General features: G+C 44.8%; 1 protein-coding gene across 4 annotated transcripts; it reads left to right on the top strand.

The window, feature by feature from the left end:
* Positions 1-1,305: 1,305 nt before the first annotated feature.
* LOC139539002 (putative nuclease HARBI1) lies at positions 1,306-5,014 on the top strand. 4 transcript variants are annotated; one of them, XM_071341648.1, is made up of 11 exons: positions 1,306-2,030; positions 2,118-2,294; positions 2,385-2,446; positions 2,529-2,615; positions 2,703-2,744; positions 2,813-2,986; positions 3,066-3,101; positions 3,200-3,754; positions 3,824-3,939; positions 4,036-4,147; positions 4,242-5,014. In XM_071341648.1, exons 8-11 carry the CDS (start codon positions 3,283-3,285, stop codon positions 4,610-4,612), a joined length of 1,071 nt encoding a protein of 356 aa, XP_071197749.1. In that variant the 5' UTR covers positions 1,306-2,030; positions 2,118-2,294; positions 2,385-2,446; positions 2,529-2,615; positions 2,703-2,744; positions 2,813-2,986; positions 3,066-3,101; positions 3,200-3,282; the 3' UTR covers positions 4,613-5,014. The 4 variants fall into 4 exon arrangements, with proteins under 4 accessions (XP_071197749.1, XP_071197747.1, XP_071197748.1 ...); XM_071341646.1 differs by having other exon boundaries at positions 2,703-2,986; XM_071341647.1 differs by having other exon boundaries at positions 1,306-2,294; positions 2,529-2,986.
* Positions 5,015-13,391: the final 8,377 nt, after the last annotated feature.

Here is a 13,391-nt window from a genome sequence, read left to right on the forward strand (position 1 = left end):
AGCTGTATCCCCTGACGAGAGGGCGGGGTCAGCTCCAATCTGCAATGGCGCTGACCAATCAGCTGCTTGTGGGAATCCAGGAAGCCATTTCCTGAAATACATACACACATACAAACCCACAACAACACAGAAACTGGGGAACGGTAAAAGGACAATGACTCAACACACCTCCTGCTGTGTAAGGGCTATATGACCAAGAAGGAGAGTGATGGAGTGCTGCATCAGATGACCTGGATTCCATAATCACCCGACCTCAACCCAATTGAACCGATGAATTGGACCGCAGAGTGAAGGAAAAGCAGCCAACAAGTGCTCAGCATATGTGGTAACTCCTTCAAGACTGTTGGAAAAGCGTTCCTCCTAAAGCTGGTTGAGAGAATGCCAAGAGTGTGCAAAGCTGTCATCTAGGCCAAAGGTGGCTACTTTGAAGAATCTAAAATATATTTTAATTTGTTTAACACTTTTTTGGTTACTACTTGATTCCATATGTGTTATTTCATAGTTTTGATGCGTTCACTATTATTCTACAATGTATAAAATAGTACAAATAAAGAAAAACCCTTGAATGAGTAGGTGTGTCCAAACTTTGACTGGTACTGTATATCCTTAATACTGAGTGCACATCAGGTACCCTTTTGAGCATTTGGTATGACTCAGCCAGGGATTGACCTCACAACCTTGCAATCTCAGGGATGACGTTCTAACCATAAGGCCACTGAGGTGGTAAAAAGGAAAAGATAAGTGTTTAATGTGCCCGTTTATACCTTGTGATCACAATACAGACAAATAGCAAAGAACGTGATCAGAAATATACGAACAAATATAACCAACCCCATTATTATTGTATGTACTAAACCCACCACAAATCTCTCATCTCTGAAAGTTGAGTATTTCCACAAATTTCTCCCCTTTTTCAATTTCATTATAGTTGGCTTTTGAAGTTTGGTTTTGCTTAGTTAATGCTGGTACCAGAGGATGGGTAAATAACACACAACAACATGAGGTCCAAACTAACACTGACCTATAGGTATATTTAGACCGGGATTCAATCCCTAACCGCAATGCACCGACAACGCTTTGCGTTTGCGTAAATGTTGCAGTTATTGGCTCAAAAGTAAATTACCTTTAAAAGTCAACTGCATTGTGATGACAGTGCATTGTGGTTTGTTTGAATCTCAGCCTTAGCCTCCACCAAAACCAGGTTTCTATAATGTTTGCTAGCTAGTATAGATGTTATGTAAACACCCTGTGTTATTTACATTTTGCTTTCACCTGGGGCCTGTTGCACAAAAGTAGAATTAAGACATCCGGGATAAATGACTCTGAGCTCAATGAAGCCAAAACATGTGCGTCCAGGCTTAATTGGTTGCACAAAGACCAAGCCAGGATGAGCAGACACGGATTCATTAAGCCAGGTGAAACCAATCCTGGATAGGTGCGCGCTCACGGCTCACTCAAATAGACCCCGCCACAGATCACAGATTAACTGATTTACCATGGCAACTAGAGCCGCGTACTTTTCCCCGTCGGAAGCACAAATCCTCATGGAGGCATACGAGGAGGTAAAAGATATAATTAAGAAGAAAGGCAACACCGCCACAGTGATAAAGCAAAGAGAAAAAGCGTGGCAAAGTATTGCAGACCGCCTGAATGCGTAAGTAGTGCACAATTACACACTCACCGCTCCGCTGAAACATCACAATTACAATTCAAATATTTAATTCACATCTCCAAAAATGCAGTTGTACTGTAATTATGAAACGGTTAAATTTTTAATTGAAATGCACTGCAGATATGAGTGAAATTGTGTAAAGTAACTCCATCACACTGTATAAAGCTATGATAAATTTTTTGATATTTTTACTGAAAACAAGACAAAAATACCAAGTAATTTTTTGCAGTGTGACTCCATTAAATGTGTGTGTGTGTGTGTGTGTGTGTGTGTGTGTGTGTGTGTAGATTAAACATGAACGGGCCAAAACGGACATGGCAGCAGGTCAAAATCAAATACAAGAACATTCTGCAGAATGGTATGGTCCCTGACTAATATTTAACAAAGCACAAGCATATATTGTACCCAGAAGGTGCCTGCTCACACATTGTCTGTACTGTTTTAGCAGTGAAAAAGAATACCCACAGACAAGGCACGGGTGGTGGGTCACCAAAGGCTGACCTTACCCCAGCAGAGGACATGGCCTTGGAGCTAAATAAAGGCAGGCCCGTCTTAGAGGGGATCCCTGGGGGGAAAGAGACGAGCATAGGTTCCTCCCAAGATGCCACCCGCTTCATTCAAGGTATGTCCTTCCATCTCTACATGGGATACAACCACATTCATATTGAATCAATTTGGACTGTCTGACTTTGGTTTACCTATTGCCTTGCAGTGTCTGGCAGCACTGTGTTCCTGTTAGAGCCACCAGCACAAGCACCAGACGATGCTGATCCAGTGAGTACTCCATCAAAGGCATACTGTAGGCCTGGCATGTCTTGTCTACTAGCTTCAATATGAATCCGATTAAATGTGATAGGGTGAAGGCCCCAGTGCAGCAGCAACACCACATGATGGAGACGATGATGAGGAGGAGACCATCTCTCTGGATTCCAGAAGGCATGAGGTATCATGTTAAGACTGTGAAAGTACTATTTACTCTACAATGGTGAGGAGTCCTCATCAAAATCAAAAAATCTAATTTCTTTTACAGGACCCAGATGCTATACAGTGGGAAAACCAGCCTGGCAACATAGTGCGTATTAATAAAAGGACACCACATCCTGCCAAATTCCAGCTGCGCTAATTGTATTGTGTTCACAGAGCTCACAAGCTATCAGAAAGTTGTATGGCAACCACCTCCGGCGCCAAATAGAACTGGCAGACATAGACATTCAGTACAAGAAGAAAAAGATGGAAAATCTTGCACTGGAGTCCGAAATAAAAAAGAGGACAATTAGGAAACTGGACCTTGAAATAAAAAAACTTGAGAGGGAGGTGAGATATGCCTTCAATGTACACTGTATGCTAACTGTAACACAAATGTATTAATCATTATTTTTCTTTCCTCCCCCAGCTCCAAGAAGATGACACAGCTCAAAATAAAAATTAGGTATATTCTCGTAAAGTCAAGTGAGCCATGACATATGAGCTCTTATTGTGAGCACACAGGACGGTGGCATCTTTCTAAGGTTTTTTTTATTTTCCCAGCAATCAGTACAACCAAGTCATCGTTATAAGGCATCGCCCTCTTTTGCCCACCCCCCCAGCACCAGGTGTGGCCACTAGCCTATATGAAGGCCCAAAATTGTGTGTTCCTTTCTGCTCTGACAATGGCATGCCCATTCGTGCGAGATGTGGTGGATGAAGAAGCACTTGTGCTGAGGAGAGCCTTCAGGCGAGAAAGGGTCTTCAGGGACCGGTTGGACCCACTGGCCTTCCCTGATGACCATCTATATGAAAGATACAGGTTTTCTGCAGATTGCATCAGGTATCTATGCAGACTACTGGGTCCCAGGATTAAGCACCGCACTGCACGGAGCCATGCACTGAGTGTGGAGCAAATGGTTTGTGTGGCCTTGCGCTTTTTTGCTAGTGGAGCCTTCCTGTACTCAGTGGGGGATGCAGAACAGCTGAACAAGGCCACAATTTGCCGCACAATAAGGAGTGTGTGTCTGGCTATCAAAGCATTAGCAGATGTCTTCATCTCCTTCCCTGGCCACAGAAGACTCTGTGACATCAAAGAGGAGTTCTATAGGATTGCAGGTAAGAGGATCTACAAATTACAGGACAACTGTTAACACATAGTAGGATACTCATTACTTTGTGTGACAGGTTTCCCCAATGTCATTGGTGCAGTGGACTGCACACACATAAGGATAAAAGCCCCCTCAGGTGCCCATGAGGCCGATTTTGTGAATAGGAAATCCTTTCACAGCATTAATGTTCAGGTGAACATAACTTTTTGATATTGTCCATTGACGAACACTCTGCATTGCCAGTGATGTGCATTGATTGGTGTAATATTCCTCATCTTATGATTTCAGATGGTCTGCAATGCTGACTGTGTGATCAGCAATGTTGTGGCAAAATGGCCTGGCTCAGTCCATGACTCCAGAATCTTTCGGGCCTCTGAAATCTATCAGTGCCTATCACAAGGTAAGCCACACAACCCCTATTTATAACCATCATGGCTGTGTCAAGAATATCACTGTGTTTATGAGGTAGTAATGATGAGATTTTGTGTTGACAGGTGAATTCTCTGGTGTGTTGCTGGGAGACAGGGGGTATGGCTGCCAGCCTTTTCTCCTGACACCTTTCACAGACCCCCAGGAAGCACAGCAGGCCTACAACCATGCCCATGCCAGGACCAGGGCCAGAGTTGAAATGACCTTTGGCCTCCTGAAGGCACGCTTTCACTGCCTTCACAAATTAAGGGTCAGCCCTGTTAGGGCATGTGATATTACTGTGGCTTGTGCTGTCCTCCACAATGTGGCCTGCCTGAGGAAGGAGAGGGCCCCCAGAGTGCCACCAGCCATGGACTGGGACAATCCGGCAATCTTCCCTGATGACGACAGTGGTCGGCTGCTGAGGGACCAATATGTGTTGAATTATTTTAGTTAGTATGTGTGCTTTCAATTTTGGTTAAATATGTCCTGCGGTGGCAGAGGAATTTGGGTTTTTTTGGGTTCGTTTTTTGACGAATTTGGCCTCTTATGATGTTTGTGCGGTATACTGTGTGTAATACAAGGCTGCAGGGAGGCTACTGCATCCATTCATTTGTCTATTCAGTTGATGTGTATGGATTTGTCCTGCATTTATTTTAGTGTGCAGACATGCAGGGTGTGTTATATACAGACCTTTGAATGTGTATGTATCATTTTGTATAATATGCTTGGATTCTGTGCTTTCCATCTTGTAGAGTCACTGTGACTTCAGTTTCGAAAGGAGCTGATGGTTTACCTGCTTTGTTTTGTCCTTATTCAATAAAGGAACATAATGTTACACATTGTGTTTTTATATTCATATGGAATGTGTATTTGTTTATATGACAGAGTACTAGGGCCACACTGAAGAAAAAGGATAAAGTCATAAATTTATGAGGCTGGTTCTTTCTGCAGAAAAGCTACATATTGTTTTTACAGTTTTGATACTTATGACAATGTGATACTTAATATTCTGGCACATCAGCATGTCTTTGTTTATGAAACCATACTGAAGTACAATTTCACGAAATGCCCCACATCTGTCATTTTAACAACTGTCCTCCTTTAAAACAACTGGTTACAATATTATGACTTGTGTTTTTTTCCCCTCTGTGGCCCTAATATTCTATCATTTTATATATAGCCTTATAGTCTATGGGAAACTGTAAATTATCTAATGATAGCAACATCATCTAAAAATCATTTTTTATCCAAAATCATTGAAATTAATGATCACAAACGTTTAAATAATAACAGTGGGTCTAGTTATATGTGATAACAATGTATAGTGAGCAGTGAAATAACTATTGGTTTCCATTTGTGGTGACTGCTGACTGACATTAGGGATGAGATTAAATAGATCCTGGAATTTAGCCTGGTCTGGAGCAGGCTAGCTCCACAGAATAAATCTCCATGGTAATTTATACCATAACATATCCTCCTGCCCCCTATCCATCTTTAGTGCAACCGGATTACGGATCAATTGAGCCAGGATCACCAAGATATCCTGGCTTAATCCCTTATCCTAGTTTTGTGCAACAGGCCCCAGAAGATGTTGTCTTACGTGCTTGTTTGTTTTGTTGATTTGTCTTCAACAGACCATATCTAGCATGCAGGGTCCATGCTTGTTTGTTTTGTTGATTTGTCTTCAACAGACCATATCTAGCATGCAGGGTCCATGCTTGTTTGTTTTGTTGATTTGTCTTCAACAGACCATATCTAGCATGCAGGGTCCATGCTTGTTTGTTTTGTTGATTTGTCTTCAACAGACCATATCTAGCATGCAGGGTCCATGCTTGTTTGTTTTGTTGATTTGTCTTCAACAGACCATATCTAGCATGCAGGGTCCATGCAAACCATGTGCTGTGGAAACAACAACTGTTGCTTTGCCTAATGGATATTATGCATGACAATAGTAGGCTTTGATTGAGGCTCAAAGTTCAATTAAAATCTCCCTACCATCATATCTAAGCCCATATGACACCAATGTTGTTGAAAAATCGCAAATCATATTGGAGGTACACAACACACTCCTTGCCTCTCATCATGAGCCGGGACGTTACTGAGAACCACAAACCGGATTTTTAACAGGGTCATTAGCATTAGGGAAAAAATACTATTTCTTGCCCCGACTCAAATTCTAGGTGTCGGATAAGAACGAGACTGCAGCGTCCATAAAGTGACCATTAGACTTGCCACCTGTCGGACTGATAAAGTTTGTAGAAGCAACAGTTTTGATTACATTTATAATTTGTCATTCTCACGTGCTCATTTTTTGTCCATTAAGAACCAACGATGTGCTACTTTTTTGTAGCATTTCTGACAATGCTAACATCTTTTTTAGCCGAAGCTCAGAATTCTAACACTGGGTCCAGCAACTCATTTTTTTGTCAACACAGCTGCTTGCACCAGGTTGCCAGTCATAAGAAGTGTATGCGAACAAACCTTGGCTACTGTAGATAGCTAATTATATGGTGGTATTCAAGCTGAAGTTAACATTCCCTAAGTGATCAATTCCTGTAGTCACTACTTGTTGAACACGGAACGAGGGAGAGCTCGGTTTGTTGTTTAGTACATTTTTCAAAGTCTCTGAAAAAGTGTTCTATTGAAAAAGTTTGGTTAATAGCTAGCTACCTTTTGAGTTTGGATCCCGCGATGCAGTTGGCATTGGTTGATGGGACCGCTGCTATCTGTCTAGGGATCCTGCCGACCAAGGGTCTGATGAGATGCTTGGCATAGCAGCTAACCTAGCTGCCACTGTTAGCAGCCTGTCAAGCTAGCAGGGGTTCCTTGAGGGTTGGAACGCAGCCCACAATGCGGTACGCCCTTGTGGCTGGGACCGCAGATTGTCCTGGCCTTGTGACTGTCTAGATACCAGCTGTTTGTTGCTGTTTCCATCTTCCCTGCAACTTGCCCAGTCTGGAACTGCAAGGAGTAACAGTGTAGCCTACGTTGCTACCATGACAGGCAAAAGCCGGTGGGAGTACCATTGAGGACAGCGGTGTCTCTCTGTCATAGGTGAAGGATCTTTTAAATGAAAAAAGAGTTCTACAAGCAGTTGTTACAACAACAAGAAAATAGCTTCAAGTGTTGTGTCCAAATATTTGTGGAGTCAACTAATAAAAGAATGGACCGTTTGCAGTTCTCCCAGGGTCAGTTCGATGAGTTTAAACAGGAAAACGGCAAGATGACAGCAATCATTGAGAGAGGACATCAGTTCTGTATGTGAATCCATGATACCAATGACAGAGAAATCAGATTATCTCGAGGGACAATCAATGCGGAACAACATTGTTGGGGTTGGAAATGCAGAATCTCAACATGATACCTAGACAGAGTCTGAGGACAAAGTGAGGGAAATGATCTTGGAGAAACTGAAGATGAACCACAGGACTGGAAAACTGACCACCGGCCCAGGTGACAGGCCCATGTCGATAGTGATCAAGTTCTTGAGGTTCAAGGACAAGGTAACTGTTCTCAATCAGGGACAGCTGTCTATCGTTGTCTCTGATTGGGAATCATACTTAGGCAGCCTTTTTTCCTTTTCTCATTTGTGGGTTGTTGTCATTGTTTAATGCATGTATAGCCTTACGGAGCTTCACGTTAGTTTTTGTTGTTTATTGTTTTGTTGGAGACATTTAAAAATAAAGACAAATGAATGCTCACCATGCTGCACCCTGGTCCGGTCATTTTCAAGACTACACTCGTGACACCTGTCTTCTTGACATTCTAATCCAAATGTGTGCTCATCAACACTGCCAAACTAACAACTCTGCCATGTGTTGGATATTTGTAAACAACTCTGCCTTCCACTGCCAATCCAGTGGTGCGGCTCTAGGGGTGGGGTAAGAGGGCTAATTTATTAGGGCCACTACCCCAATCACAAAAATGGATCACACTTACAGAAAGTGAGTCACGTGGCCATGGCCTGCAATATAAAGCATGCAGACTGTCACACACTGATCTTTTTCACCTGTTCTTGTGATTGTCTCCACCCCCCCCCCCCAGGTGTTGCCCATTTTCCCCATTATCCCCTGTGTACATATACCTGTGTTCTCTGTTATATACCTGTGTTCTCTGTTTGTCCGTTGCCAGTTTGTCTTGTTTGTCAAGTCAACCAGGGTTTTGTTTCTCAGCTCCTGCTTTTTCCCAGTCTTTGTTTCTGGTTTTGACCTTTGCCTATCCTGACTCCGAGCCCGCCTGCCTGACCACTCTGCCTCTGCCTGCCTCTGAGCCTGCCTACCAACCTGTACCTTTGCCCCCTGCAGGATTTTGGACCTCTGCTTACCCTGACCCTGCCTGCCGTTCGGTACCGTTGCCTCACCTCTGGTTTACTGACTCATGCCTGCCTTGACCTGTCTATAGCCTGGCTCTATTGGATCATTCAACTATTGTTTATTCGATGTGGTCTGCGTCTAGGTCTTACCTTCATACCTGATAGTCCGAACTGGCCATGACTGATCCAGCAGACCTGAGCCAGCTGCGCAACTCCATCTGTGATGGAGAAGTCCTTCACTGGCCGCGAGCGGCGTTTGGTAACACACACATTCATCGTGCCTCCCTGCTCCGTTATCAGCTACGTTAATAATGTGGGTCGACACACAAGTCTTAGTACATACATTTCTCACATTATTCTTACCTCCCGTCAGTAGCGGTTTACAAGCGTTCATGTTTAAATTAAGCAAAGTTTATCAATGGGGCTACCCCTACAAAAGAAGCCTGTCACGGGCGTTGAATGAACTGGACCAAGGTGCAGCGTGGTGAGCGTACATATTCCTTTATTTGAAAAATGACGCCGACAAAACAATAAACACTACAAAACAACCGTGAAGCTCAAGGCTATGTGCCACAAACAAAGTTAACTTCCCACAAAGACAGGTGGGAAAAAGGGCTACCTAAGTATGGTTCTCAATCAGAGACAACGATAGACAGCTGTCCCTGATTGAGAACCCTACCCGGCCAAAACATAGAAATACAAAATATAGAACTAAAGAAAATAGAATACCCACCCCAAATCACATCCTGACCAAACCAAATAGAGACATAAAAAGGATCTCTAAGGTCACGGCGTGACATTAATGGAGAGCCGAGCACCTGTCGGGTGTTTTTAGCTCAGGGGCGGTGCGGTGGAAGGGAAGTGGCCCAACCAATTGTGCTATTATGTGTTTTTTTTCGCGTTATTTGTAACTTATTTTGTACATGATGTTTCTGCAACCCTATCTTACAGCAAAAAAATAGCTTCTAGATATCAGGACAGCGATCACTCACCTCGGTTTAGACTAAGATTTTTTCTTCACTAAGCAGGACGTACAGGACATTCTCCAAACACCCAACAGGGCCAACATCCCCATTTTTTGCAAGAGGAAGAGACGCAGGTACAGAGGACACAGAGGGGGATGCCTCGTGAGAACCCGCAGAAGGCTAGTGGGAAAGCTGCTGTTACCGTCAATATTACTCGCCAACGTGCAATCATTGGATAAATTAGACGAGGTACGATCACGAATATTCTACCATCGGGACATCAAAAGCTGTAATATCCTATGTTTCACGGATTCGTGGCTGAATGACGACATGGATATTCAGCTAGCGGGATATATGCTGCACTGGCAAGATAGAACAGCACACTCCGATAAGATGAGGGGGGGCGGTCTGTGCATATTTGTAAAGAACAGCTGGTGCACGAAATCTAAGAAAGTCTCTAGATTTTGCTCGCCTGAAGTATAATATATTGTGATAAATTGCAGGCTACACTACTTGCCTAGAGAGTTTTTAGCTGTACTTTTCGTGGCTGTTTATTTATCACCACAGACAGATGCTGGCACTAAGACCGCACTCAGTCAGCAGTATAAGGAAAGAAGAAAACAGTCACCCACAGGCAGAACTTTAATCAGTTCCACCAAATTTCTATCAACATGTTAAATGTGAAACCAGAGGGAAAAAATTCTAGATCACCTGTACTCCACACACAGAGACGCGTACAAAGCTCTCCCTCGCCTCCATTTGGTGAATCCGACCACAACTCTGTCCTCCTGATTCCTGCTTGCAAGCAAAAATTAAAGCAGGAAGAACCAGTGACTCGGTCCATAAAAAAGTGGTCAGAGGAAGCAGATGCTAAACTACAGGACTGTTCTACTATCATAGACTGGAACATGTTCCGGGATTCTTCCGATGGCATTGAGCAGTACACCACATCAGTCACTGGCTTTATCAACAAGTGCATCGAGGACGTTGTCCCACAAGTGACTGTACGTACATACCCCAACCAGAAGCCATTGATTACAGGCAACATTCGCACTGAGCAAAAGGGTAGAGCTGCCTCTTTCAAGGTGCGGGACTCTAACCCTGGAGCTTACAAGAAATCCTGCAATGTCCTGCGACGAACCATCAAACAGGCAAAGCATCAATACAGGGCTAAGATTGAATCATAGTACACCGACTCTGATGCTGGTCTTATGTGGCATAGCTTGCAAACTATTACAGACTACAAAGGGAAGCACAGCTGCGAGCTGCCCAGTGACAGACGAGCTAAATCACTTCTATGCTCGCTTCGAGGCAAGCAACACTAAGGCATGCATGAGAGCATCAGCTGTTCCAGACGACTGTGTGATCACGCTCTCCGTAGCCGATGTGAGTAAGACCTTTAAACAGGTCAACATACACAATTACCAGAACGTGTGCTCCGGGCATGTGCTGACCAACTGGCAGGTGTCTTCACTGTCTTTTCAACATGTACCTGATTGAGTCTGTAAAACCAACATGTTTCAAGCAGACCACCATAGTCCCTGTGCCCAAGAACACAAAGGCAACCTGCCTAAATGACTACAGACCCTTAGCACTCACGTCCGTGGCCATGAAAAGCTTTGAAAGGCTGGTAATGGCTCACATCAACATCATTATCCCAGAAACCCAACACCCACTCCAATTTGCATACCGCCCAAACAGATCCACAGATGATGAAATCTCTATTGCACTCCACACTGCCCTTTCCCACCTGGACAAAAGGAACACTTATGTGAGAATGCTATTCATTGACCACAGCTCAGCGTTCAACACCATAGTACCCTCAAAGCTCATCACTAAGCTAAGGATCCTGGGACTAAACCTCCCTTTGCAACTGGATCCTGAACTTCCTGACGGGCCGCCCCCAGGTGGTGAGGGTAGGTAGCAACACATCTGCCACGCTGATCCGCAACACTGGATCCCCCCAGGGGTGCGTGCTCAGTCCCCTCCTGTACTCCCTGTTCACCCACGACTGCATGGCCAGGCACGACTCCAACACCATCATTAAGTTTGCAGACGACACAACAGTGGTAGGCCTGATCACAGACAACGACTAGACAGCCTATAGGGAGGAGGTCAGAGACCTGGCCGTGTGGTGCCAGAATAAGAACCTATCTCTCAACGTAGCCAAGACTAAGGAGATTATTGTGGACTACAGGAAAAGGAGGACCAAGCACGCCCCCATTCTCATCAACGGGGCTGTAGTGGAGCAGGTTGAGAGCTTCAAGTTCCTTGGTGTCTACATCACCAACAAACTAGAATGGTCCAAACACACCAAGACAGTCGTGAACAGGGCACGACAAAGCCTATTCCCCCTCAGGAAACTAAAAAGATTTGTCATGGGTCCTGAGATCCTCAAAATGTTCTACAGCTGCAACATTGAGAGCATCCTGACTGGTTGCATCACTGCCTGGTACGGCAATTGCTCGTCCTCCGACCGCAAGGCACTACAGAGGGTAGTGTGTACGGCCCAGTACGTCACTGGAGATAAGCTGCCTGCCATCCAGGACCTCTACACCAGGCGGTGTCAGAGGAAGGCTCTAAAAATTGGCAAAGACCCCAGCCACTCCAGTCATAGACTGGTCTCTCTACTACCGCATGGCAAGCGGTACCGGAGTGCCAAGTCTAGGACAAAAATGCTTCTCAACAGTTTTTACCTCCAAGCCATAAGACCTGAACAGGTAATCAAATGGCTACCCGGACTATCTGCATTGTGTTCCCCCCCAACCCCTCTTTTACGCTGCTGCTACTCTCTGTTTATTATATATGCATAGTCCCTTTAACTATACACTCACATACTACCTCAATTGGCCCGACCAACCAGTGCTCCCCCACATTGGCTAACCGGGCTATCTCCATTGTGTCCCGCCACCCACCACCCGCCAACCCCTCCTTTACGCTACTGCTACTCTGTTCATCATATATGCATAGTCACTTTAACCATCTACATGTACATACTACCTCAATCAGCCTGACTAACCGGTGTCTGTATGTAGCCTCGCTACTTTTATAGCCTCGATACTGTATATAGCCTCGCTACTGTTTTCACTGTCTTTTAACTGTTGTTTTTATTTCTTTACTTACCTATTGTTCACCTAATGCCTTTTATGTGCTAATAGTTAGAGCATGTAAGTAAGCATTTCACTGTAAGGTCTACACTTGTTGTATTCGGCGCAAGTGACAAATACACTTTGATTTGATTTGAAGTGGCCAGGGCCTTGCTGTGCCCTCATTTTCGAGCTTTTGCCCTCCTCCTTCCCGTTGGATTGCTCCAGAATAGCCTACCTCATCACGCTGATGTCTGGAAGGGCTCTCACCTGGGCTACCGCCGTATGGGAACAGCAGCCGACCATATGCGTGAGCCTGGAGTGGTTCATGGGAAAGGTTAGGAAGGTTTTTGATGCCCCGCTCTCCGGGAGAGAAGCGGTGCGGAACAGCAACACAGGATCAGCACAAGGAGCTGTCTGGTCATTTTGTGTCCTCGTGCCCGGTAAAGGACCAGGCTCACCTGGGAGCGAGTACTCTTGTGGGCCATGTGGAGAACGTTTCAGCTTCCCTTATTCGCACCCCTTTTCATGTCATTCTGCTGTGGGGGAACCAGTCCAAATCTTTCCGGGTCCTCATTGACTCTGGCGCCGATGAGAGCTTTTTGGACGCCACACTGGCTTCCGAGCTGAACATCCTCACTTAGCCCCTCTCAATTCCCATGTATGTTAGAGAGCTGGATGGGCACTCTATAGGTCGGGTCACCCATACCACCACTCCCATCAATCTACGTGTGTCAGGGGATCACAGCGAGATCACTCAGTTCCTGCTCATCAAGTCCCCCCAGATTCCTGTGGTGTTGGGATTCTCCTGGCTCCAGCGACACAATCCACTCATCAACTGGTCTATCGGAGCTATCATGGGCTGGAGTC

Source organism: Salvelinus alpinus, chromosome 14 (genome assembly GCF_045679555.1).
Source record: "Salvelinus alpinus chromosome 14, SLU_Salpinus.1, whole genome shotgun sequence".
NCBI lineage: Eukaryota > Metazoa > Chordata > Actinopteri > Salmoniformes > Salmonidae > Salvelinus > Salvelinus alpinus.